The 22,351-nt window shown below is 47.0% G+C and overlaps 1 protein-coding gene across 2 annotated transcripts in view; it reads right to left on the bottom strand.

Annotated features, from left to right (window-relative positions):
• The window catches only part of KDM4B (lysine demethylase 4B), a 233,181-nt gene that overhangs the window by 10,729 nt on the left and 200,101 nt on the right, over nt 1–22,351 (bottom strand). For both annotated transcript variants that reach the window (XM_087922621.1, XM_087922622.1), the window contains exons 14-18: nt 20,666–20,844; nt 13,656–13,878; nt 11,874–11,950; nt 11,280–11,335; nt 8,374–8,482 (exon numbers count right to left, since the gene is read on the bottom strand). In XM_087922621.1, the coding sequence (XP_087778747.1) occupies nt 8,374–8,482; nt 11,280–11,335; nt 11,874–11,950; nt 13,656–13,878; nt 20,666–20,844 (644 nt within the window). The remainder of the gene's footprint in view (nt 1–8,373; nt 8,483–11,279; nt 11,336–11,873; nt 11,951–13,655; nt 13,879–20,665; nt 20,845–22,351) is intronic.

Genomic DNA, 22,351 nt, shown 5'->3' with positions numbered 1-22,351 from the left:
CGTCCGAATTGATCCCTGAGATTCATACAACTATTTACACAAGGGTAACTGGTGTGGTATCTGTAACCTAATGTTTCTCAAGCCGAGCAATTTTAAGCTGTGCGGATTTCAATTCCATGAATTCCCCAGCCAGGAGTTGGAAGTTCGCACAGCTTAAAGTTGCCAAGCATCAGGAAAATTGCTCTAATCAGAGGCAAACTGGATCATTCGTGACTATTATACAGAGTAGAGTAAAGTAGAATGGAAGAGAGTATAGCAATAGAGTAATAGAATAGAACAGAAGCAAGTGCTGGAAGGGGCCTTGGAGGTCCTCTAGTCCAGCCCCCTGCTAAAGCAGGAGATCCTACGCCATTTTAGACAAGCAACGGTCCGGGCCCTTCTTAAAAGCCTCCAGTGATAGTGATTTTTGAAGGCAAGTTGTTCCACTGGTTAAAACTGTCTTCACTGTTCGGAAGTTTCTTAATTCCAGGTTGTTTTTTTCCTTTAGATTAATTTCCATCCTGACTGTTTCTTGTCCTGCCTTCAGGGGCTTTGGAGAATAATTTGACCCCCTCTTCTTTGGGGCAGCCCCTCCAATGCCGGAAGACTGTAATGTCACCTCTAATTCTTCTTTTATCTAGACTGGCCCACACCCAATTCCTGTGAACGGCCTTCATATGTTTTAGCCTCCAGGCCTTTGATCGGCTTAGTTGCTCTTCTCTGCACTGTTTTTTTTCTTCTTTTTCCAAAGCCTCAACATCTTTTGAATCGAGACTCCAGTCTCATTTTGGCTTTTCTTGCACTCTGCTTTCCATCTGGGAATCAGCTCTGTACACAAAAACTGCCCTGTCAAAAGTTCGTTACTGCTGCGTATCTCAAACCACGCCAGAATTGGCCGGAGAAGACGCAACGGATGGCAGGAGCAATCGAGGAGAGAAGCAACCCAGAATTAAGACGACACGTCCTAATGGGGAGAACAGTTAACCAGTTGGAACAGTCTGCCTTCAGAAGTTGGGGGTTGCTCCATCACTGAATGTTTTTAAGAAGAAATTGGACAGCCCTTTGTCTGAAATGGTTATAGGACAATGGGGGCTAACCTTTTGGGGGCTCCTGTGCCGAAAAATGGTGTGCACGCTTGCATGCTCACGTGCCAGCACCCAGAAGGCAATGCGCCCCCCCCCCCGACCTGCACTGTGCCTCACAGCTGATTTTGGGCCAATTTGAGGCCTTTTTCGGCCTCCCAAAGGCTTGAAGAAGACTTCTGCAACCTTCGCAGGCCGAAAACTAGCCCCATTTCATCATTTTCCAGAAAACACCGGAAGTGACGAAACGGGGCTATTTTTTGGCCTGCAAAGCCTGCAGAAGCCTTTGGGAGGCCGAAAATCAGCGGTGAGGCGGACATACGCAGTGAGGTATGTTTTGCCTGCAGCTTGCGTGCCGGCACAAATGGCTCTGCGTGCCACCTGTGGCACAGGTGCCATAGGTTCACCATCACGGGTATAGGATGTCCTGCCTGAGCAAGGGGGTTGGACTAGAAGACCTCCAAAGTCCTTTCTTATCTCAGTTATTCTCTTGCCTGGATTAGAGCAAGTATGGACCTTTTAATAATAAGACCTTGTTGGTACTAATAAACTGCTGGTGCTCCGTCCTTCACAGTGTATCCTTCAAAGCTCAGCCATATTTCTTTTTTTTTGTCTTTTTAATCAACTGCTGTTCCAAATCACGTCAGCCAAGCCAGGCTTACATTCAGCCCTAAAATATAACTACAACTATACCCACCCTCTCCTGCTGTTAATCAACGCAGCACATTTTTTATGTCAGGGTAACCGTTCCTTTCCGGATCTCAAACTCTGAATCAGTATACAGGTAGTCCCTGACTTACAACAGCTCATGAAGTAAAGTTATAACGGCACCGAAAAATGGGACTTAGGACTGTTTCTCGCCCTTACGACCGTTGCAGCGCCCCCCCGTCACGTGATCAACATTCCGATGCTCGGCAACCGACTCCTATTTATGATGATGGTTGCGGTGTCCCAGGGTCACGTTGATCCCCTTTTGCGACCTTTGGAGAAGCGAAGTCAACGTGGGAAGCTGGATTCACGGAACAGCCGTGTTGCTCACTTAACAACTGGAGGGATTCGGTTAACAAATGGGGCAAAGGAAGGTGGTAAAAACGGAGGCGAAACTCCCTTAACAACTGTCTCCCTTTGCAGCAGAAATTTTGGGCTCAATTTTGGTCGTAAGTTAGAGGAACTGGGCCTGGCTAGTCTCGTGAAGAGAAGGACCAGGGGAGACAGGAGAGCAGCCTTCCAATATTTGAGGAGGGGCTGCCCCAGAGAGGAAGAGGGGGTCAAGCTATTTTCTCAGGCACCCGAAGGCCAAACAAGGAATAATGGATGGAAACTGAACAAGGAGAGATTCAACCTGGAAATAAAGGAGAAACTTTCTGACAGGGAGAACCATCAACCCGCGAAACAGAAGTTGCCCTCGGAAGTTGTGGGAGCTTCTTCATTGGAGGCCTTCAAGAAGAGACTGGACTACTGGACTGCTGGACTGCCATCGGTCAGAAATGGTGTAGGGCAGTGGTTCCCAACCTTTTTTTTGCCCCGCGCCCCTAAAGAAATTTCACTCGAACCTCGCACCCCCTGAAATTTAGACTTTAGGAACTACTGAACGCCTTAAATATGTGGTAGGATGGAATCTTTTCAGCTATGTATGTGACGGCCACTAAATAGCGATACTTAACTCTAAAATGAAAACAAAGTTAATCCATTGCATAATAAATAAAAAAAATGCCAACGTACAGCCAATCTCCTGTTATTTACCTGGACTTTTCTCGCGCCCCCTGGAATATCGTCTGGCACCCCCAGGTTGGGAACCCCTGGTGTAGGGTCTCCTGCTTGAGCAGAGGGTTGGACTAGATGCCCTACAAGGTCCCTTCCAACTCTGATTATCTGTTATCTGTTCAGTTAAGGTCTATCAGCAGGGGCGGGCTTCCAAAAAATTTAGCAAGGGGTTCTCTGCCCAGTTGCTGGGTGGGCCTGGCCATTGTGGGCATAGCCTAGTCAGCTTCCTGCACGGGGGGGGGGGGGGAAGAGGGGGGACATTTTTGTTCTCTCCAGGCTCCGGAGGCATTCCTTGAGCTTCCAGGAGGATGAAAACGGGCTCCCCGGGCTCCGGAGGCTCTCTGGAAGTTGGAAACAAGCCCATTTCCAGCCTTCCTGAACTTGCGGGAGGCCCGTTTTTCACCTTTCCTGAACCTCCGCCCGGGCCCTGCACTTACCTGCATCCAAAACGGGGGCGTATGGAGACTCCTGGGAGGGGCGGGGCCAGCCAGGGTGGGGATTTGGGGGCTTCTCCAAACCGCGCAGAACCTTAGCTAGGGGCTCTCTCGAATGCTGGAGAGCCCCCAGCAGCCCAGCCCTGTCTATCAGTATTGTAGCGGAAATACAATTTTTTTTAAAAAAGCACCAAACCCTTCAAATGTACGAAGAAGAAAGCAACGTAAGCGGTAAGGGAACCGAGCAGCCCCCTTCGCTGCGGCTCTGAGTAAGAGGAGAATTGTCGAAGGCCTGGATGAAGTGCTACAACTCGCACACGCACCGGAGGGGCTGACAACTAATTATTTCTGAAATCCTCCGCCATAATTTTACAGGCAAGCTCTGCAAAAGGCCCCCCTCCAGGAGCCACCCAAACAAACAAACACCCTTTCTAAATGAGGCAGCGCACCAGAGCAAGGCCGTGACAAAGTGAGACATCTCAACTCTATGGATGACTCCATTTTGGAGGCTGGGGATGGGGCGGGGGAGGAGGAGCAGCAGCCAAGACTTTAAGGGGGGGAGAGAGGGGAGCTATGAAAAGGTCGGCAACAGGCTGCAGTGGTGGGTTTTGAGAGGAAGAGGAGGAGACCGAACGCGGAGAAGGGTCTGTTCTGACCCAGTTCCCCAAACACGGCCAACCCTCTTGACGTGAACTCAAAAAGATTCCTCGATTAGGAATGCCGGCAGCCGCGGTACAAAAGTTTCTCTCGCAGGCTAACAAGTCCGTCTGGCCGGAAGATGAATAGTTGTCGGCCACATCTATTCATCTCCACCCCGTGCCTTTTCTCCCCAGAGCTAGGGTGGGGCTTTGCTAGCAGCAGAGGTTCTTCTGTTGGACCCGGCTGTTCCTCCTCTTCCTCATCAGCCACCTCCAGACCTGGGGGCTGTTGACTCTCCATCGGAGGGCTGACGGACGGACTAGGGTCCATCTCTCTCTCTCTCTCTGCCACCTCCGTTCTCTTTTCCCCCTCGGAGCTCCCAGGGTGCCCTGATGCTGACCCTGACTCCCACACCTCCTCCTCCTCTTCCTCCTCTGATTTGGCTGCTCGAGGGGCTGGCGGCTAACCTACCTACAACAGTGTCAAGGCGGACAAGTAAGCAGAAGAAACAGAAGACCCAGGAGACAACGGCTTTGTAACAGGATGCATGAAAGAGGCCTAACCGTTGATCTCATTACAGGCGGTTCTCGACTTATGACTGTAATGGACTCTGCCCATCCACAGGTCAGTCAAGGGATTGACCCGATTTTACAATGTTTTCTCTAGCGGTCATTGAGCAATGAAACTCTCGTAAGTCATAGGTTGGTGCAAACTGGTGTCAATGTGGTTGTGTTGTCGTGTCCAAACTTTGCACTTGTGACTGTGGGGGCAAAGGGGGAATCCGTCAGATCTTTGAATCCAGGCCTTAAGTGGCCCCAAGGAAAGTCTGTTGCAACTCACTCAGTGACCAGTCATAAGTCAAAGATTACCTGTATTTGCTTTTTCATTCCTTAGTCCTTAATCCGGCCAAAGTCCCAAAAGGTGTTTTTTCAAGACGCAACTGGATTTTTTCTTTCTTTCTTTTGGTTTTTCTTTTGAAGACGTTTCCCTTTTCACCCAAGAAGCTTCTTCGGCTCTGACTGGACGATGGGGAATGGAAGGATTTATCCTCCTTGCAGACAGCTGGTCATTTGCATCCTTTGAGAGGGTTGTTGAGGCCACTTGGAGGTTTATCTGTGTCCTCGGGGTCACCTGAGGGGTGCAAATGGGTGTGGAACCTTCTCGACTGCAGGATGTTTCCTGCCCCTTGTTGCTTCTCTCCGTCTCTTCTCTCAGTTTTCCATCCATTTTTTTTTTCTTGTCTTGCTTTCTGGCGCTTTGGGTACTAGGTTGACCCTCTGGAACGCTGCTATCATGTAGTCCTTCTTTTTTTTTCTAGACTGGACATACCCAGTTCCTATAAAATGTTTTGGCTTCCAGGCCCCTCAATCATTTTCGTTGCTTATCTTGACGGAAGAGCCCAATCGTTCTTCGAACCGAGCTGAGGCTGTTTTGTGTTTCATTCTCTAATCAGGTCACCGCACCGCGGTTTGTCTGCTGTGGGGATGTCTGTTCACTCCGCCCTCCTGCCAAGAGACTAATTCCAACCTGGTCTATTTCCTCCACTTTGGATTTCTCAGCCCACTTACCTGAATTCCCCTGGGCTCCGAAATGGGAGCATCCTGATTTCAGAGCCTGCGGCTCTCCCCAATGCGCTTCCTCCCTCGACACAGCTTCCCACCTGACCTTCGGGTCAACGCTTAAAAGGAGGGGATGGCGGGGATACGACAAGACAAGAAGGAAGCTAAAGGTACTGCGGGAGAGAAAGACCCGGAGGCTCACGTTTTCTAGAGCACAGCACAGAAATGGGAAGAGAAAGCCAAGCGCTAAGAGAAGAGAATCATCCGTAGCCAAGCTCAGAGAGCACCCGGGACCCCACAGTGAAAATCACTGTGGGGTCCCGGGTGCTCTCTGAGCTTGGCTCTTTTCTTGCAGACATTTCCTTGCCCAACTAGGTAACGTCATCAGTGTTAGAAGGGAGTGAGGTTTGTGGAGTGGAGGAGGAGGAGGAGGAAAAGGAGGAGGACGACTGTGGGGGTCCTTGGTGCTCTCTGACATTGGTTATTTTCTTGCAGGATGTTTCACGATCACACTAGGCAACATCATCAGGGATAGAAGGGAAAGGGGTTTGTGGAGAGGAAGAGGAAGATTTCAGAATCCTTGGTGGTCTCCGAGCTTGGTTATTTCCTTGCAGACGTTTCATGACGCAGCTAGGTAACCTTAGAAGGGAGTGGGGGTTTGTGGAGAGGAGGAGGAGGAGGAGGAGGAGGAGGAGGAGGGGGTGGGATTATTTTAGGATCCCTGGTAGCCTCTGATGTTTTCTTGTAGACATTTCATGACCCAACTAGGTAGCATCATCAAGGCTATAAAGGAGTGGGTCTGGCTCTCTGTTTCTATACTGGTAACCCAACAGCCTTATTAAAAAAGCACCAAATTTATCAAATACTAGCTTTATTTATCTTTCTCACCGAATAAGCCTTATGAAGAAGGATTTATTTATAAAACAAGAGTTATAAACCAACAAAACCAATAGATTATTAGTTAATATTTATTAAATAGTATTTAGTTTATAAGGGATAAGGAATACTTGCCATTCAATATCTGTTATGAGTTATTTAAACCACTATCAAATGTATTAGAGAGAGATATGATTTTTACTGATGTCTATTGATTTTTTTTTTGTATGATTACTACTTTTTACTCTCGTATACCTGTATAATTGTATATTTTAATCTTTTGTATTAAATAAAGTATTTATTTATTTATTTATTTTTAAAAAGCACCAAGCCCACTTCTACCAACACCGACAGGGCAAACCAAATCAAAATTATTTTCTTTTCTTTTTTTCTTTTTTAAAAAGAGGAGTCTCGTGTCCTACCAGCCAACTGCTGGGGTCCCCTCTCCTCACCCCACGAAGGAATGCACCAATTAGAGAAGGGCAAACTTTGTTCAGCGCAAACCAACTTCGTTCTCTCTGGCCCTCAATCCAGCCCACGCCCCACAACGAGGGGGCCTGGCTTCACAGCATCTCTGCAGCTGCAGCTCCGGAGTGCAGTTGGCCCACTAAGATGACAATCCCTGCCCCGGCCTAAATGCACGGTTGCCTCGACGGATCCTACGGAGCCACGAAGCGGCAATGCAGAGACACCAAGTGGGTACAAGCCATTTGCCAGAAGCCTTTGCGGCTTTCTCTCGGGAGGCCCATTAAGCAGGACAAGGCAGCCCCGTGTTAAAAAAAAAAAAAAAAGCCCTTTTTAATTTGCTGTTACAAGCCTGGGTAATGAAAAGCGTGGCGGGCTGGAAATGTCAGGTTATCCATAAAGGAGATGGCTCGACGCAACGCAATTTATCGTTTGTGTCTCAGTGGTGTTGCTGTTGCTCCAGTCTGAATAATAAATGTGTTTCCTCTCCGCCAACAGGGACTCAAAACCCTGCGGGCACAAGGGCAAAGCTCTCCAAAAGCGTAAGAGAAGGTCTCTTCATCTTCCAGCTAGGAAATTATTAATTCGGACAAACAACCAAATGGTAAACGAGAAGCTAATCGGGGAACCCCTGTAAACAAAGAGCAAGCCCCGCTCCCTTCTAGCACTGATGCTGTTACCTAGTTTGGGTCATGAAATGTCTGTAAAAAAATGAACCAAGCTCAGAGAGCATCAAGAACCTCACAGTCCTCCTCCTCCTCTCCAACAAACCCCTTTCCCTTCTAGCACTGAGGATGATACCTAGTTGGGTCATGAAACGTCTCCAAGAAAGCAACCGAGCTCAGAGTGCTGAAGACGACCCCACAGTTGTCATCCTCTTCTTTTTCCACTCTACAACCCCCCCCCTCCTTTCTTAAGCACTGATGATGCTACCTAGCTGGGTCATGAAAGGTCTGCAAGAGAAGAACCAAGCTCAGAGAACATCAGGGACCCCACGGTCCTCCTCCTCCTCCATAACCATTCCCCAAATCCCTCTCCTTGTAGCACGGATGATGTTACCTAGTTGGGTACTGAAATGTCTGCAAGAGAAGAACCAAGCTCAGAGAGGACCGGGGACTCCATAGATGTCATCCTCTTCCTCCTTTCCCCCCTTCCTTTCACCACTGATGATGTTACCTAGTAGGGTACTGAAATGTCTCCAAGAAAACAACCAAACTCGGAGAGCATCAAGGACTTCACAGATATTATCCTCTTTCTCCTCCTCCTCCCAGCACTGATGTTACCTAGGTGGGAATTGAATTATGTCTGCAAAAGAACCAAGCTCAGAGAGTACCAAGGACCACAGTCCTCCTCCTCTACCACCATTCTACAAGCCACTCTCCTTCTAGCGCTGATGATGTTACCTAGTTGGGTAATAAAACATCTCCAAACGCACCACTCCTGAACCCTGAGCTACCCACATTCTCTTCTATTGCTTCTGGCCAAGGCTACTAACTCTCAATCTCAGTTTCCCTTCCCAAAGGAGTTCCCGGTTTCCCACCTTTGTTCAAGAAGGTGCATGGGGGGGGCTCTTACCAGTTTCCATCGTTGCTCGAGGATGGCAGTGATGTCTACAGGGTGGCGCTCAAGGATGTTGACAAAACGGGCTTCGGGGACAGCGATGGCGCAGATGACATGCACCCACCTACAAAACATCCAAGATGGGGCAAAGAAATTGAAATCTTTATTTTTTTTCCCCTGGATATCATAGAGTTGTCCAAAACAAGGGTCGCCAACCTTTTGGACCCTCAGGGACCACCAAACTCATCATTTTAAATCCCGCAGACCAGAGACCCTGGGAAAATCCCCCCAAAAGTCTGCAGGAAAATTCCCCACCCCGTTTTCCTATCAATCGATCATTCTTTATTTGGGATCGCAGGATACCGTCTCTAGCTCCGGTTTTTTTTTTTGGGGGGGGGAGGAGAGGAGAGAGAGACTTTTGGCTTCATGCAAGGAAAGCAGCAGAAGTCTTTCTTTCTCGCCCCCAAACTCCGCCAGAAATGAGTCTTTGCCGGCCCAGCCTCTTGGAGCAGGATGACTTGCAGGGTCCCAAAGACTCATTTCTGGTGGAGTTTGGGGGAGAGAAAGAAAGACTTCTGCTGCTTTCCTTGTGTGCAGCCAAAAGCAGAAGAAGAAAGAAGCAGAAAGAAGCATTGCTTTGGGCGGTGGGGTGCTTTGAGGGGCGCCATTTCTCTGTGGACCACCAAAATTTTCTCACAGATCACCAGTGGTCCCCAGCCCACTGGTTGGCGACCGCTGGTCCAAAGTAGATCAGGTAATCGAAAAGAGAGGGGTAGAAGTGCGACAGGAATCTCTACCGCTGCCCAAAGATCAATTTTGATCTTAAAACAAAGAGATTTAACACCGCCAATCTTACAGGACAAAGTCTAAATTGTTTCGAGTGATATTAAGTGTCAGGATTCCGGCAGTTGCCCCAATTAAACCATGAGCCTCGAGCCAAGCTTCAAACCTTCAAAGGATTTATTAGGAGCGAACATGTCGGCATCACCTGCATGTAGCCGACTCTCATAAAACATTTCTATGCTTCTTTTAGAGTTGCCATTAAGAATTCTAGTCGGCTTGGGAGGTCTTGAGTGGATTACACAGCGCAGGCGATCCTCACAATCGAGCCCTCTTGTTAAGTGAGACATTTGTAGTTTTGTCTCATTTTATGACCCTTTTTTTGCCACAGTTGTTAAGTGCATCTCTGCCATTAGGTTCGTAACCTGGTTATTAAGGGAATCTGGCTTCCACATTGATTCGGCTTGTCAGAACGTTGCAAAAGGGGACAATGTGACCCCAGGATACTGTAACCGTCATAAATATGAGTCAGATGCAAAGCATTTGAATTTTAATCACGATACAGGGGCATGCCACAATGGTCGTGTGAAAAATGGTCATAAGTCACATTTTTTTTCAGTGCTGTTGGGACTTCAGATGGTCACTAAATGAACTGTTGTAAGTCGAGGGCTACCTGTACACATTGGCATATTTCTAAACATTGGAATGTGGCGTATATTGGCACATTCCTAAACATCAGAGGTATTTATTATAAAACGCTGCCCTCTCCACCATTCACCTCCCAATTTTTTAAAAAAATCACATTGCATTCGAATATCACAGAAATCCTAGATATTTTTGGGGTGGGGGTGGGAATTCCCAATACTGACCAGCAAACTATTTCCAAGGGATCTATGAATTACAGGTAGCCCTCAACTTAACAACAGTTCATTTAGTGACCGTTCAAAGTTTACAACAGCACTGAGAAAAATAACTTATGATCGCTCCGGCCATCTTCTGACAAGCCAAGTGGATGGGGAAACCGGATTCACTAACTTAACCATCGCAGAGATTCACTGAACAACTGTGGCTAGAAAGGTCATAAAATGGAGGGCTGACTCTTGTCTACTGCCAAGAGTTCAATCTGGACCGGCTCAAGCTTGACTCAGCCTTCCATCCTTCCGAGGTCGGTAAAATGAGGATCCAGATTGTTGGGGGGACAATAGGCTGACTCCGCAAACCACTTAGAGGGGGCTGTAGATGCACTGTGAAGAAGGATATAAGTATCTATGTGCTATTGCTATCTATCTATCTATCTATCTATCTATCTATCTATCTATCTATCTATCATCTATCTATCTATCTATCTATCTATCTATCTATCTATCTATCTATCTATCTATCATCTATCTATCTATCTATCTATCTATCTATCTATCTATCTATCTATATCTATCCACCCATCCATCTATCCTCTCTCTATTTACAATATCCATGTCAGGATTCCAGCAATCGCCTTATTAAATCATGATTCTCGAGCCAAACTTCAAAGGATTCATTAGAGGCGACCTACTGGCCCTGCCCTGTATGAAGCCAATTCTGGCACACGTCATTTACAGTCCGCTTTGACCCCGTTTCCCTCCCTCCCCCCTGGGTGTGTCATGAATCAGATTCTCCAACTGAGCCCCTTCACAGGCTGGGTGCCATCGTTCACGTTCTCCAATTAAATATATTCCAGGACGAAAGCTCTGGTAGTTTAGTTACAATCGTTGAAAGATAAAGAGTTGGAATGTACTTTCGCTTCCAAACTGCTGCACTCCTCTTCCAGATTCCCCCCGCCCCCAACTATTAAAACAGGCATAGGAAGGTTTTATGAGTTGACAATCCATCTATCATCTCTCTCGCTCTTACTCTCTGTCTCTCAAGAGCCCTGTTGATGCAGTGGTTAGTATTGTAGACTGACTCTGCCCACTTCCAGGAGTTCGATCCTGACCGGCTCAAGGTGGACTCAGCCTTCCGTCCTTCCGAGGTGGGTAACATGAGGACCCAGATTGTTGGGGGCCAGAGGCTGACTCTGTAAACCGCTCAGAGACGGCTGTAAAGCAGGATATATGTCTAAGGGCTATTGCTAAAAGAAAGACAAAACTTTATAGCTGATTTACCTTCCATCTGTAGTTCTTTGAAGGGCTCCTCCCCTGAGATTACAGAGACAGCAATCCTGGGGAAGCAACATGGAAATTATATTTAAATGGGGGCGGGAAATCTCCCACTAAAATATTTGGAGAATTATGGGACAGGTGGGGTAAGAGAAGGGAAAGGAAAAGAATTACATCCAGCATCCTGGATGTGAAGCACAAAGAATTAGGACCATATATATAAGGTTGCAGCAGAGCTGCTTCATTCAACATTACATGTAAGAGTCTGCTCAACTAAAATTAAACACTAGATTGGCAAAAACAGCTTCTATCCCAGGAGAGTAACTCTATTGAATTCTGCTGTATGGTGCAATATTAGTGCAATATCAGGAGTTTTGAATTCAATGTATACAATGTGAAAGATGTGTGTTTGTGTTTTATTTTCACGGTCATAATATACACTGAAGATGGTATTTAATTCTGTTGCAAGGACAATAAAGTAAAACTAAAACTAAAATTAAAACCTAAAATATCACAGAAGCCAAAGCTAGGGATCCAACCCTCCACTTAACCTTTTTTTTGGGGGGGGTGGGGGCTACCAAGAAAGAGGTTTTGGCCTACCGCTAGCAGCGAGTTTGCTGAGCAACGGGAACAAGTCCAGCCTTCATTCACAAGGTCCGGGCGTATCCCGTAGCAACCTGTAATATTTTAAAAAAAATAAAAAATAAAGTATGAAATTGGAGGGCAGAGGGAACAGCGGGAAGAAAAGAACCACGCCATCGGTTAAAAATCACTTGTGCTCAGCTCTTTCACCAGGCATTTAAGTCAAACTCTATAAAAGATGAACGCTCTTTTTCTCTCTCTTTCTTTCCCCCGTTCTCCACCCTCAAAAGCAGGTGCCAAAAACACAAAAGAGAAAATATATATAAACAAGCGCATCTCTTGGGGAGGCTTAAAGCCAGGATTCGTTTTTTTTTAAATGGCCGCATTGTTATTTATGGCAGACTCCAGAGTTGCTTTGAGAGACAGATGGACGGGATGAGCATTTAATAAATAAAATACTTTTTCGGTCCAACTGCCAAGGGGAAGCCAGTCCTCCGCAATCCGTTTCTCTTTGGGAAAATAAAAGAGACAGGGTTCCCCCCCGCCCACCCCTCCAAAGAATTTGTGAAAAATATTTAAAGAATTCCAAATAGAAGATGATAACCCAGAATAATTTTGCTGGAGAGGCAATAAGAGGGAGTCCTGGATTTACAGCCGCTCATTTAGTGACCATTCAAAGTCACAACGGCACTGAAAAAAAAGTGACGCATGGCTGTTTTCCACACTTACGCCCTCTGTAGCAATCCCAAGGTCATGGGATCTACGTTCAGCCGCTTGACAAATACTGACTCGTATTTATGACGGTCACAGATGACCTCCAAGGTCCCTCCCCACTGTGATGACCCAGGGTGGGATACAAAACCAACGAAGACACAAAAAGCAGGTGAAAGTCCCTTTCATTCTTTCCCCTTGGCTTCGAAGGTCCAATTATCATGGACTGGAGGAAAAAACTCCCCCACAAACAGTTGCGAGGAGGAAGAAATTCCGTTCAAACTCAAAATACATATAAATTTATAAATAGAAAAAAACAATGCAAACCACGCTGAAGCAATTAATGAGAGAAGGCAGGATAAGGGCTGGAAGACGTCCACAGATACCGAAATACGCACACTGGGAAGGACGCCAGAACTCAGATAAGAACTGACAGACTAGAAATATTTTCACGCTTTGCTTCCAGCGTTGGCCTGTGCGCAGTTTGTCCTTCTAAACAGCTGCAGCCCATGAAGGGGCTCAGGGCCCTTTCCTCCCCCGTAGACCATGCCATTCACGTTTCTCCCTTATCCGCTCCTCCCTGCGTGCCCTAGGATGAAGAGGGGGCGGGCCTGGATCTTTCTCTGGCTGCCCAGACGGCCTGTGCCCTTCCCCAGTTTCCTCCACAACCTCCGGAGCCATACTCCTTGTCCGCTGTTCCTCCTCTCCCTCGGAGTCAGATTCTAACAGGGGCATGACACTCACTCTGTTATTCTGTTATTTATCTAAAATGGTATATAGCAGGGGTGTCCAACCTTGGCAACTTTAAGACTTGTGGACTTCAACTCCCAGAATTCCTCAGCCAGCTGGCTGAGGAATTCTGGGAATTGAAGTCCACAAGTCTTAAAGTTGCCAAGGTTGGATACCCTTGGTATATAGGGTCTCCTGCCTGAGCAGGGGGTTGGACTAGAAGACCTCCCCACTCTATTATTCTGTTAAAGAGGGGATCCCATCTGACGGAGAGGCCTTTTTTTTTTTTTTTTTTTTGGCCAGAGAAGAGAGGCAGAAAAAAGTGGCCGCAGCACGGAATCTGGAAGCCGGGGCACTTACTGGCGTGGACTTGCAGGCAGCACTTGGCGCAGGAGATTAACAAGCTGTTCCCATCGTCTCCGATGTACGAGTTGGACGGGAGGGGCTCCGTGTTCTCGCTGCTTGAGGTGAAGCACATTTCAGGGATCAGAGGTTTGGTCTTCTGCCCGTTCTTAAAAGGGGGCTGGAGCGAAGGGCTTTCGGCCCCGGACGGCGGGGGCGTCTCCTTTTCCGCTGGCGAGACCTTGGAGCAGAAAAAACACATTATCCAAATTATTATGGCAGGAGACCTCTACTTTCTTGGCTCGCCAGAGAAGCGAAAACTGCTATTGGGGGAAGTGTTTTTTTTTTTTCTCTGCAAACAATAAAGGGAATTATTTCCTCTCGGTTATTATATGTGGGCCCTTGGAAGCTTTTCTCGGTCTGAGCAGGAAATGTCGCTGCCCATCATTATCACGAGTGTAGAGAGCTCTAGAGTAGCCATTTATTCTCCGGACCTCTTTTATAGCTTAAAAGGAGTCGGAGAGCATCTGTTCCCTTTTTTGAACGAAAGAGGAAGTCCTTGGCAAACTATACAAAGTATTTGAGGGGCGGCTACAAAGAGGAGGGGGGTGTGTGTGTCAAATTATTCTGCCAGGCACCAGAAGGCAGGACAAGGAGCGATGGATGGAAACTCATCGAGGAGAGAAGCAACTTAGAACTGCGAAGAAACTTCCTAACAGTGAGGACAATGAACCAGGGGGACAGCTTGCCACTAGAAATTGTGGATGCTTCATTACTGGAGGCTTTTAAAAAGAAATTGGATAGTTAACTTGTCTGGAAAGGTGTAGAGTCTCTTGCTTGAGAAGCGGGGGTGGACTAGAAGATCTCCAAGGTCCTTCCCAGTTCCATTCTGATTTGATTGGATTTGTTTGGTTTTTAGTTAAGGGGAACAAGCTGGGAGCGTACTGGAGTCTCCAATCATTTGGGTTTAATCCAGGCTTTCGGATTGCATTAAATCAAATGTCTACGGATTGAATCAAATGCGATTCGACATCTGGGATTTAGCTCTGATAGTGACAACCTTCTTTCCTCTTGCAAAAGTGTTTTAACACGCTGCTGTTTCTCAGTTGCCTTCCAAAACAGTCCCAGGTAGAACGTTTCACAGTCGCCTAAATATGTGGCGATAAAGACACAAGTCCCTTTTGTCAAGGTTTTACCATCCAGGAAGGACCGTTAACTGGTGCACACACACACACACACACACACCAAGGTAACTGGATTTTCTTGTTTTGTTTTGCCTTGAAAACGTTTTGCTTCTCGTCCAAGAAGCTTCCTCGGTTCTGAAGAACGGAAATGAAGTGAAGAAGCTTCTTGGAGGAAAGCAAGCAAGACCTTGGTTGCCTTTTGGAAAAGCACTTTTGGGAGAACGATGTCCTGAATGATTTGAGAAACTCCATAGACCAGGGGTCTCCAACCTTTGGCAACTTTGAGACTTGTGGACTTCAACTCCCAGAATCCCTCAGCCAGCTTTGCTGGCTGAGGGATTCTGGGAGTTGAAGTCCACAAGTCTCAAAGTTGCCAAAGCTTGGAGACCCCTGCCATAGACCAGCTCACTTTCCTAGCTGGTTAACAACTTTAGTAGAGAAAAAAAATCCATGACCCAATTCAAGGAGGCCCAAACAGATCTACGCCTTTCCCAGTCTGGATTCAGACCCGGTTGTGGCTCAGGCCGTTCCGATGCATCACTTCCATCCAGATCCAGGATTAAGGCCCTCTTCGTTCTTTTGAACCTCACTAGCATCAACCATGAGAAATAAGTGATTCCGTAGGCGAGGGGTTGCTTGAGAATCCCCCAGATTTTACGGTGGCTCCAACCCAAAGGTGCTTTTTTTATTTTATTTTTTTCCTCCAAGAGGCAACTGGACTGTCTGGTTTTTTCTTTGAAGACGTTTCCCTTCTCATCCCAGAAGCTTCTTCAGCTCTGGCTGGAGGGTGGCGAACGGAAGGATTGATACTCCTTGCAGACAGCTGGTCATTTGCGTCCTTTTTGAAGAGAGTCGTTGAGGAAACCCCGGAGGTTCATCGGTGTCCTCAGGGTCACCTGAGTGGTGCAAATGGGTGTGGGGCCTTCTTGGACACCGACTCATCCCCAACAGCCTGCGCCTGTGATCCCCAGCGAAGGGTCACAAGGCAGAAAACATCCTGCAGAAAGCACACCTCCACAACGTGGTCCTTTCAGCGGTTGCAAGAAGGCTCCACGCTCAAGTGACTCTGAGGACAACGATGAACTTCCAAGTGTCCCAATGACTGTTCTGGACACGGTTGTCCTTCCTCGAAAAGAACAGGTGCACAATTTGGAAGTCTTTGGAGCTTCTGCTGGGTGTAGATAGAGGTCAAGGCTGAGGCCCAAGGGGGACCTTACTCAACTCAGGTTGATGCACCAGTTACGGTCCTTCCTGGATGGTAAAACCTTGATGAAAGGGACTTGTGTCTTTATCGCCACATATTCGGGCTACTGTGAAACGTTCTACCTGGGACTGTTTTGGAAGGCAACTGAGAAACAGCAGTCTGTTAAGCAACAACAACAACAACGCAACGGTTAGGATGGCTGAGAGCCAAGACTGCAATATGACGCCAACAGTCCAATGGCTGCAGAGATAGCCGATACGTTGCCATGTCCAAACTGCTGGTTTTGGGCCATAAACCCTAATAGAGTTCAGCTCTGGGATAGCTCCGATAGCCAACCATTCTGGCCAACCTCAGAACTAGAAAGCGGCTGAAGTTATTCATGGTCAAATCTGTTGAAAGCCAAGATGCCGGAAAGCTACATTGCCGTCAAAAGCTCACCGAAAAGCTCAAGAAAATTTTGGAATGGGCTGAAATGAGTAGATTGATATTTGAAATTAGAAAACAAGAGGAGAAACAATTTTATGAAATTTGGGATCTATTCTATCAATGGTTGGACAATAAAATACAGCAATGAAACATGTAGACTTTTAGAAAATAATAAATATAAAAAGATGTACTTTTTTTCTTATGATATCTACAAAATGATTTTAGGATAGATTTGGGATGATAATATGAACTGCTATAAAACAAACTAAGTAAATTATGATTATCTTGTAAAACATGAATGAATAAAAGCATAGTCAAATGATTGATTAATAATGATACTAAGGTATTTAATTTTTGATTGAAAATACGAGATTATATACAATGTAATTCTAATTGAAGATTACGAAATGGAAGCACAAAACAATTTGTAAACCAACTGGCACACTGTATGTATACATATGGAAGATGGCTTGATGTTTTTATGTTTTGTTTGTTTATGTCTGTTTTAAAAACCAATATTTTTTTTTTTAAAAAAAAGCTCACCGTGCCAATATGGGGAGACTTGGCTGAATGACCTTGAAAGAACCGAGGTGGTTTTTATCTCGGCAGCCGTGAACAAAGTGATCATCTCACAGGTGCTTTTTCCCAAAAGGCAACTGGACTTTGTTTTTCCTTGAAGACGTTTCGCTTCTCCTCCAAGAAGCTTCTTCGGTTCGGACTGAATGGTGGAGGATGGAAGGATTTACATTCCTTGCAGTCCTCTGGTCATTAGCACTCTTTCTGAGAGCCGTTGAGGCTACTTGGAGGTTTATCTGTGTCCTCAGAGCCACCTGAGTAGTGGAAATGGGTGTGGCGCCTTCTCGGAACTGCCGAAAGGCCTGTGTTGTAAACAGGAGATGGGCGGTGTTGTATCTCACTCCCCTGCTGAGAAAGGGCTGTTCAGTTTTAATGTGGATGGCCTCTTTGCTCCCTCTTTCAAACCAGCGGGTCCTCTCGGATCAAAGGCCACCCACATTAAAGTTGAACAGCCTTCTCTATTCAGGGCACAGATGAACCTCCGAGTGGCCTCGACGACCCTCAGAAAAAATGCCAACGACCAGGTATATGAATCCTTTCATCCTCCACCAGAACTGAAGAAGCTTCGGATGAGAAGTGAAATAAATGTCTTCAAGGAAAAACAAAGTCCACTTGCCCTTTGGGCACAACCCTGATCTGAACGACTGAGGCGAGCGAAGCGATCGCGCGCTGCACTAACACACGGCTTGAAACAAGGGTTTGGCTGCGCTTGGTTTTCCACATCCTGGAAAAGGTTGCAGAAGGGGACCGCGTGACCCCGAGACACTGCAAGCATCAAAAATACAGGCGTGTCTTGTCAGCGACTCCCTTCCCCAAAGGAAGACCGGTTTTCTGCTAGCAAAACCAACCCTGAGAGACCAAAGATGAACCACAGATCCAAGTCTCTTTATGAGCTCGCTGTTGTGGCCCCACCAGCGGCCAGCGGAGCTGGTGGTAGACTCGGACAATGAAGAGGTTGGGGAGGAACATGGGCCGGTCCTGGAGTCTGGGGAAGGCTCTGATGAGGGCTCTGTGTCAGAGGCAGAGATGGGGCCAGGGCCCTCTGACAGTTATCAGCTGCCTTCAGAGTTGGGGATCAGTGGGGAAGAAGAACAGCTGGAGCCTGTTCCCAGTGTGCACATGTGCAGAACTGCCAGAAGAAGGGAACACTAAGGAACAAGGATCGACTCGAGAGTAAAGGCTCAGGTGGATGGGGAATGGCCCCTCCCATAGGGAATAAAAGAGGAGTGAAAGGAGAATGGTGTTTGCAGGAGACAATTAGTTCAATTCCTTAGGGTGAAGATCTGTTCGTGACTCCTTCCCAAGTAATGGCTGCTGCAGAGTGGCGTTTGGAGGATATCAGCCTGGCAGCTCTCCAAGCTTGATAAGGGCCTGTAGTTGTGAAATCTCTTGAAAAGACTGTTGCCCGGGACTTTGCTAGAGAGAAATTCACTTTAGTCTAAATAAAAGGGGTTTTATTGGGACGAGGAGTCTTGCTTCGTGATCTTGGGGACGCCTAGGTCAGAACACGCACACAGTCACCTGGAGCACTGCTAAGGAGGCATAAAAACGTGGCTATCCATGGATATTTGTTATTATTCTATTCATCACATGCCATACTTTCCCCCTTATAGCTTAAAAGTTATATACAAGTAGCCCTTGACTTACAACTACAAGTCGCCCTCAACTTATAAGTTCGTTTAGTGACCGTTCAAAGTTTCAACGGCGCTGAAAAAAGTCACTTGGGACCATTTTTCACACGGATGACCTTTGCTGCATCCCCATGGTCATGTGATTTGCATTCGGAGGCTTATGAACTGACTCACCTTTATGACCGTTGCAGCATCCCGGGGTCAGGTATTGCCTTTTGCGACCTTCTGACAAGCAGTCTCAATGGGAAGTGGAGTAACTACCTGTATTCTCTTAGTGACGATTCAAAAATGATAACAGCACTGAAAAAAGTGACGGATCACTGTTTTTCACACTGACGACCGCTGCAGCATCCTCATGGACACGGGGTCAAAATTTGGATGCTTGGCAACTGGCATGTACTTATGACAGTGACAGGGTCCCAGGATCCCCCCTTTCTGATAAGGAAAGTCCAGAGTCACTTAACAACTGGGTTTACTACCTTAACAGCTTCAGTGACTTTACCTTTAACAACTGTGGCGAGAAAGGATGTGTAAAATGGGGCAAAACTCACTTAGCAACGGCCTTGCTTAGCAACGGAGATGTGTGGATGAATAATGGTGGCGAGTCAAGGGCTTCCTGTCTTTATGTGGATCTTAGGTGTTCACTGGGGGTGAGTACCTTGATTGGAAAGTCTACATCAACCAGGAGAGGTTACCCCGCTCCAAGCAACACACCTCCAATGAACGCCAAAGAGTTACAACAATGCATAAATTTCATCCGTAGAAAACTACAGAACCGATAATAAGTGGAGTAACAACAACAATAATAATAATAGAGGAGGATGAGGATGTCCACTCGTGCGCAAACTGCACTCGGTGGGCTGTTAAGAAAGACAGGGTGTGTATGTGAAAGATAAGCCCAATCTGCAAAGCAAATTAGAGGAGGGGTCCCCAACTGATGGGCCGCAGCCCACTACCCAGCCGTGGCCTAACCACCATCAGGCCGAGTGAGTGGTGAGCTGAAACGCGCATCTATGTGCATGCTTGCGGTAGTGTTGCCCCAAGCGTTTGCAGGTGGTCGTGGCCCCACTCGTGCGAGTGTCGTCAGGGGCACTCAAGGTCCCTATCAGCTTTGGAAGCCTTATTGAGATCCGATGCTCCCACACTGCCACAATTCAGCCTGGGAAAGTCGGAGGGGGAAATGTATTGGGAGTAATTCTAGTTAGACACAACAACATTCTTTTTCTGCTTCAAGGTCAGGTTGTGTTGCACCTAAGTGAGAGGAAGTCTTAACGTGGGACGGATGGTGATTGGGCCATGTGATGTGATGAGGGGTGCAGGGGGATGGATTTTGTAGTTTTTACTTATTGTAAGGAAGCCCGGAACTTTCAGATTCATGATGCCACAGTTGTGCCAGTTTACTATCCAAATAAAAGGAAACTTTTCAGAGATGTCTGTCCCGGTGGAATGGCGGTGAGCTGGAACGCCGACATTCCCACTCACATGAGCTTCGTCAAGGGCAGTCATGGCTCCACTCATGTGGAGACTCGTTGCGGTCGGGCGTGGCCCCACGCGAGTGAGGGTTGCCACGAATATCGTGTGCCTGCCCCTCCCACAAAATCAACCCCCCCACCGTTTCCCATCTCCCTCCCTCCCCTCTGGGCTGCCAACCCGGAAACGTTGACCTAAGAGAAATGCAGAAAGAAGACCTTCCCAGACTACTGGACTTCACTTCTCAGAATTCCCCAGACAGCAACGCTAAAGTTGCCATTGCAAAAAAAACACTCTTGCTGTTAAAGAGATCAAAGCATCCTTACCCTCCACCAACGCCCCGTAAAATGGTAAACACACGCCAGTTTCTGGGTGCTAAAATTTTGATCACATGACTGTGGGGACCCTGCGACGGTGGCTCAGTGAGAATTAACAGCACCACCGCAATTTTGAATGGTCGCTAAACAGACAGTTGTAAGTCGAGGATCACCACCCCCCGGTATCCCCTTGTCCCTCCCGGAGCAGCTGCGCCATTACCTGGTTATAGGGGTAGAAGAGAGTGCAGATGGCACAGTAGGGCTCTCTCAGGGCAGCGGCAGCGTTGAATCGCCTTTCGGCTGCAAAGTTGGGCACTTTGTTTTTCCACTGGAGGGAAAGTAAAGACTTCAGGGGCTCCGGATCCCCGGCGTCTTCCTCGCTGCTGAAGAGGGGAGTTTCTGAAAGACAAGAGGGGCCGAAGAGGAGAGGAAGCTCACATCTCCCCGAAGAAGCTGAAACGGTGAACATCGAATACGGAAGTCTGGGCTTTTATGGGCTTCCTGCAGATACCCCTTGAGTTTCTTCCCCTGATTCCTAAAGGGGGCTCAGAACAGAACAGAAGGACAGCAACAGCACTTGTATTTATATACTGCTTTACGGTGCTTTTACAGCCCGCTCTAAGCGGTTTACAGCGTCAGCCTCTTGCCCCTCAGCAACCGGGGTCCTCGTTTTACCCACCTCGGAAGGACGGAAGGCTGAGTCGACCTTGAGCCTGGAGAGGTTCGAACTGCCAAATTGCAGGCAGCCGGCAGTCAGCAGAAGCAGCCTGCAGTACTGCACTCTAACCACACCATGGTTAGAGCCACACCATGGCTCTTAATATAGTTAGAAGGCATCTTGGACCAGTTTCCCTCCATTGCTTCTTGTCCTGCCTTCAGGGGCTTTGGAGAATAGCTTGACTCCCTCTTCTTTGGGGCAGCCCCTCCTCAAATATTGGAAGACTGTTGTCATGTCACCCCTAGCCCTTCTCTTCATTAAACCAGACGTACCCAATTCCAGCAACCGTGCTTTGTATGTTTTACCCTCCAGTCGCCTCATCATCTTGGTTGCTCTTCTCTACACTCTTTCTAGAGTTTTGACATCTTTTTTTTGTATTGTGGTGACCAAAAGTGGATGTAGTAGTCCAAGGGTGGAATAAAAAAAGAGAAGTTTGTGGCTTTCTTGTGAAATTGAGCAACTTAATACGGTTACCCTCTTTTGGATTGCTTCCTGTTCGGTTCAGGAAACAGCCAATAAAAGATTTATGCTTTAGTTTTCAATGTGTTAAGCTGCCGAGTGTCACATTTGGTGAGATAGGTGGCATACAAGTTTGATGAGAAAGAAAGAAAGAAAGAAAGAAAGAAAGAAAGAAAGAAAGAAAGAAAGAAAGAAAGAAAGAAAGAAAGAAAGAAAGAAGGAAGGAAGGAAGGAAGGAAGGAAGGAAGGAAGGAAGGAAGGAAGGAAGGAAGGAAGGAAGGAAGGAAGGAAGGAAGGAAGGAAGGAAGGAAGGAAGGAAGGAAGGAAGGAAAGACAATTAGTTCAGAGCTAGACCTGCAGAACCCTGGCCAGGAATAAGGACTAGACTGGGCAATTTTTAAAAAAATGAGGTTTCTGAAAGTGGAACAATTGTGCTTTTTAAAGCACCTGGCTGAACCATTCCTCCAGGAATTCAGAAGGACTGAAATAAAGATCAAAAGGGAGAAAGAGAGCCAGAGAGAATGCTTCCCAATTAACTTAAAACAGAAATTACATCAGTTCCCATTTTTTAACATGACCTGACTAAATCTCCAAAAGTGCTTAATGTAGTTTTTTAAAAAAATCCTTATGATCAAATTCAAACATTCAAACACTAACTATCCATTATTAGGGCTCTTAAAGAAAATCTTGGGGTTAGCTAAACTTGAGTACTCAAAGCCACCCCAAATG

This window comes from Pseudonaja textilis, chromosome 1 (assembly GCF_049901715.1).
Source record: "Pseudonaja textilis isolate UNSWEBS1 chromosome 1, rPseTex1.2, whole genome shotgun sequence".
In the NCBI taxonomy this organism is placed as follows: domain Eukaryota; kingdom Metazoa; phylum Chordata; class Lepidosauria; order Squamata; family Elapidae; genus Pseudonaja; species Pseudonaja textilis.
This window is presented reverse-complemented; position numbering and strand designations above follow the sequence as displayed.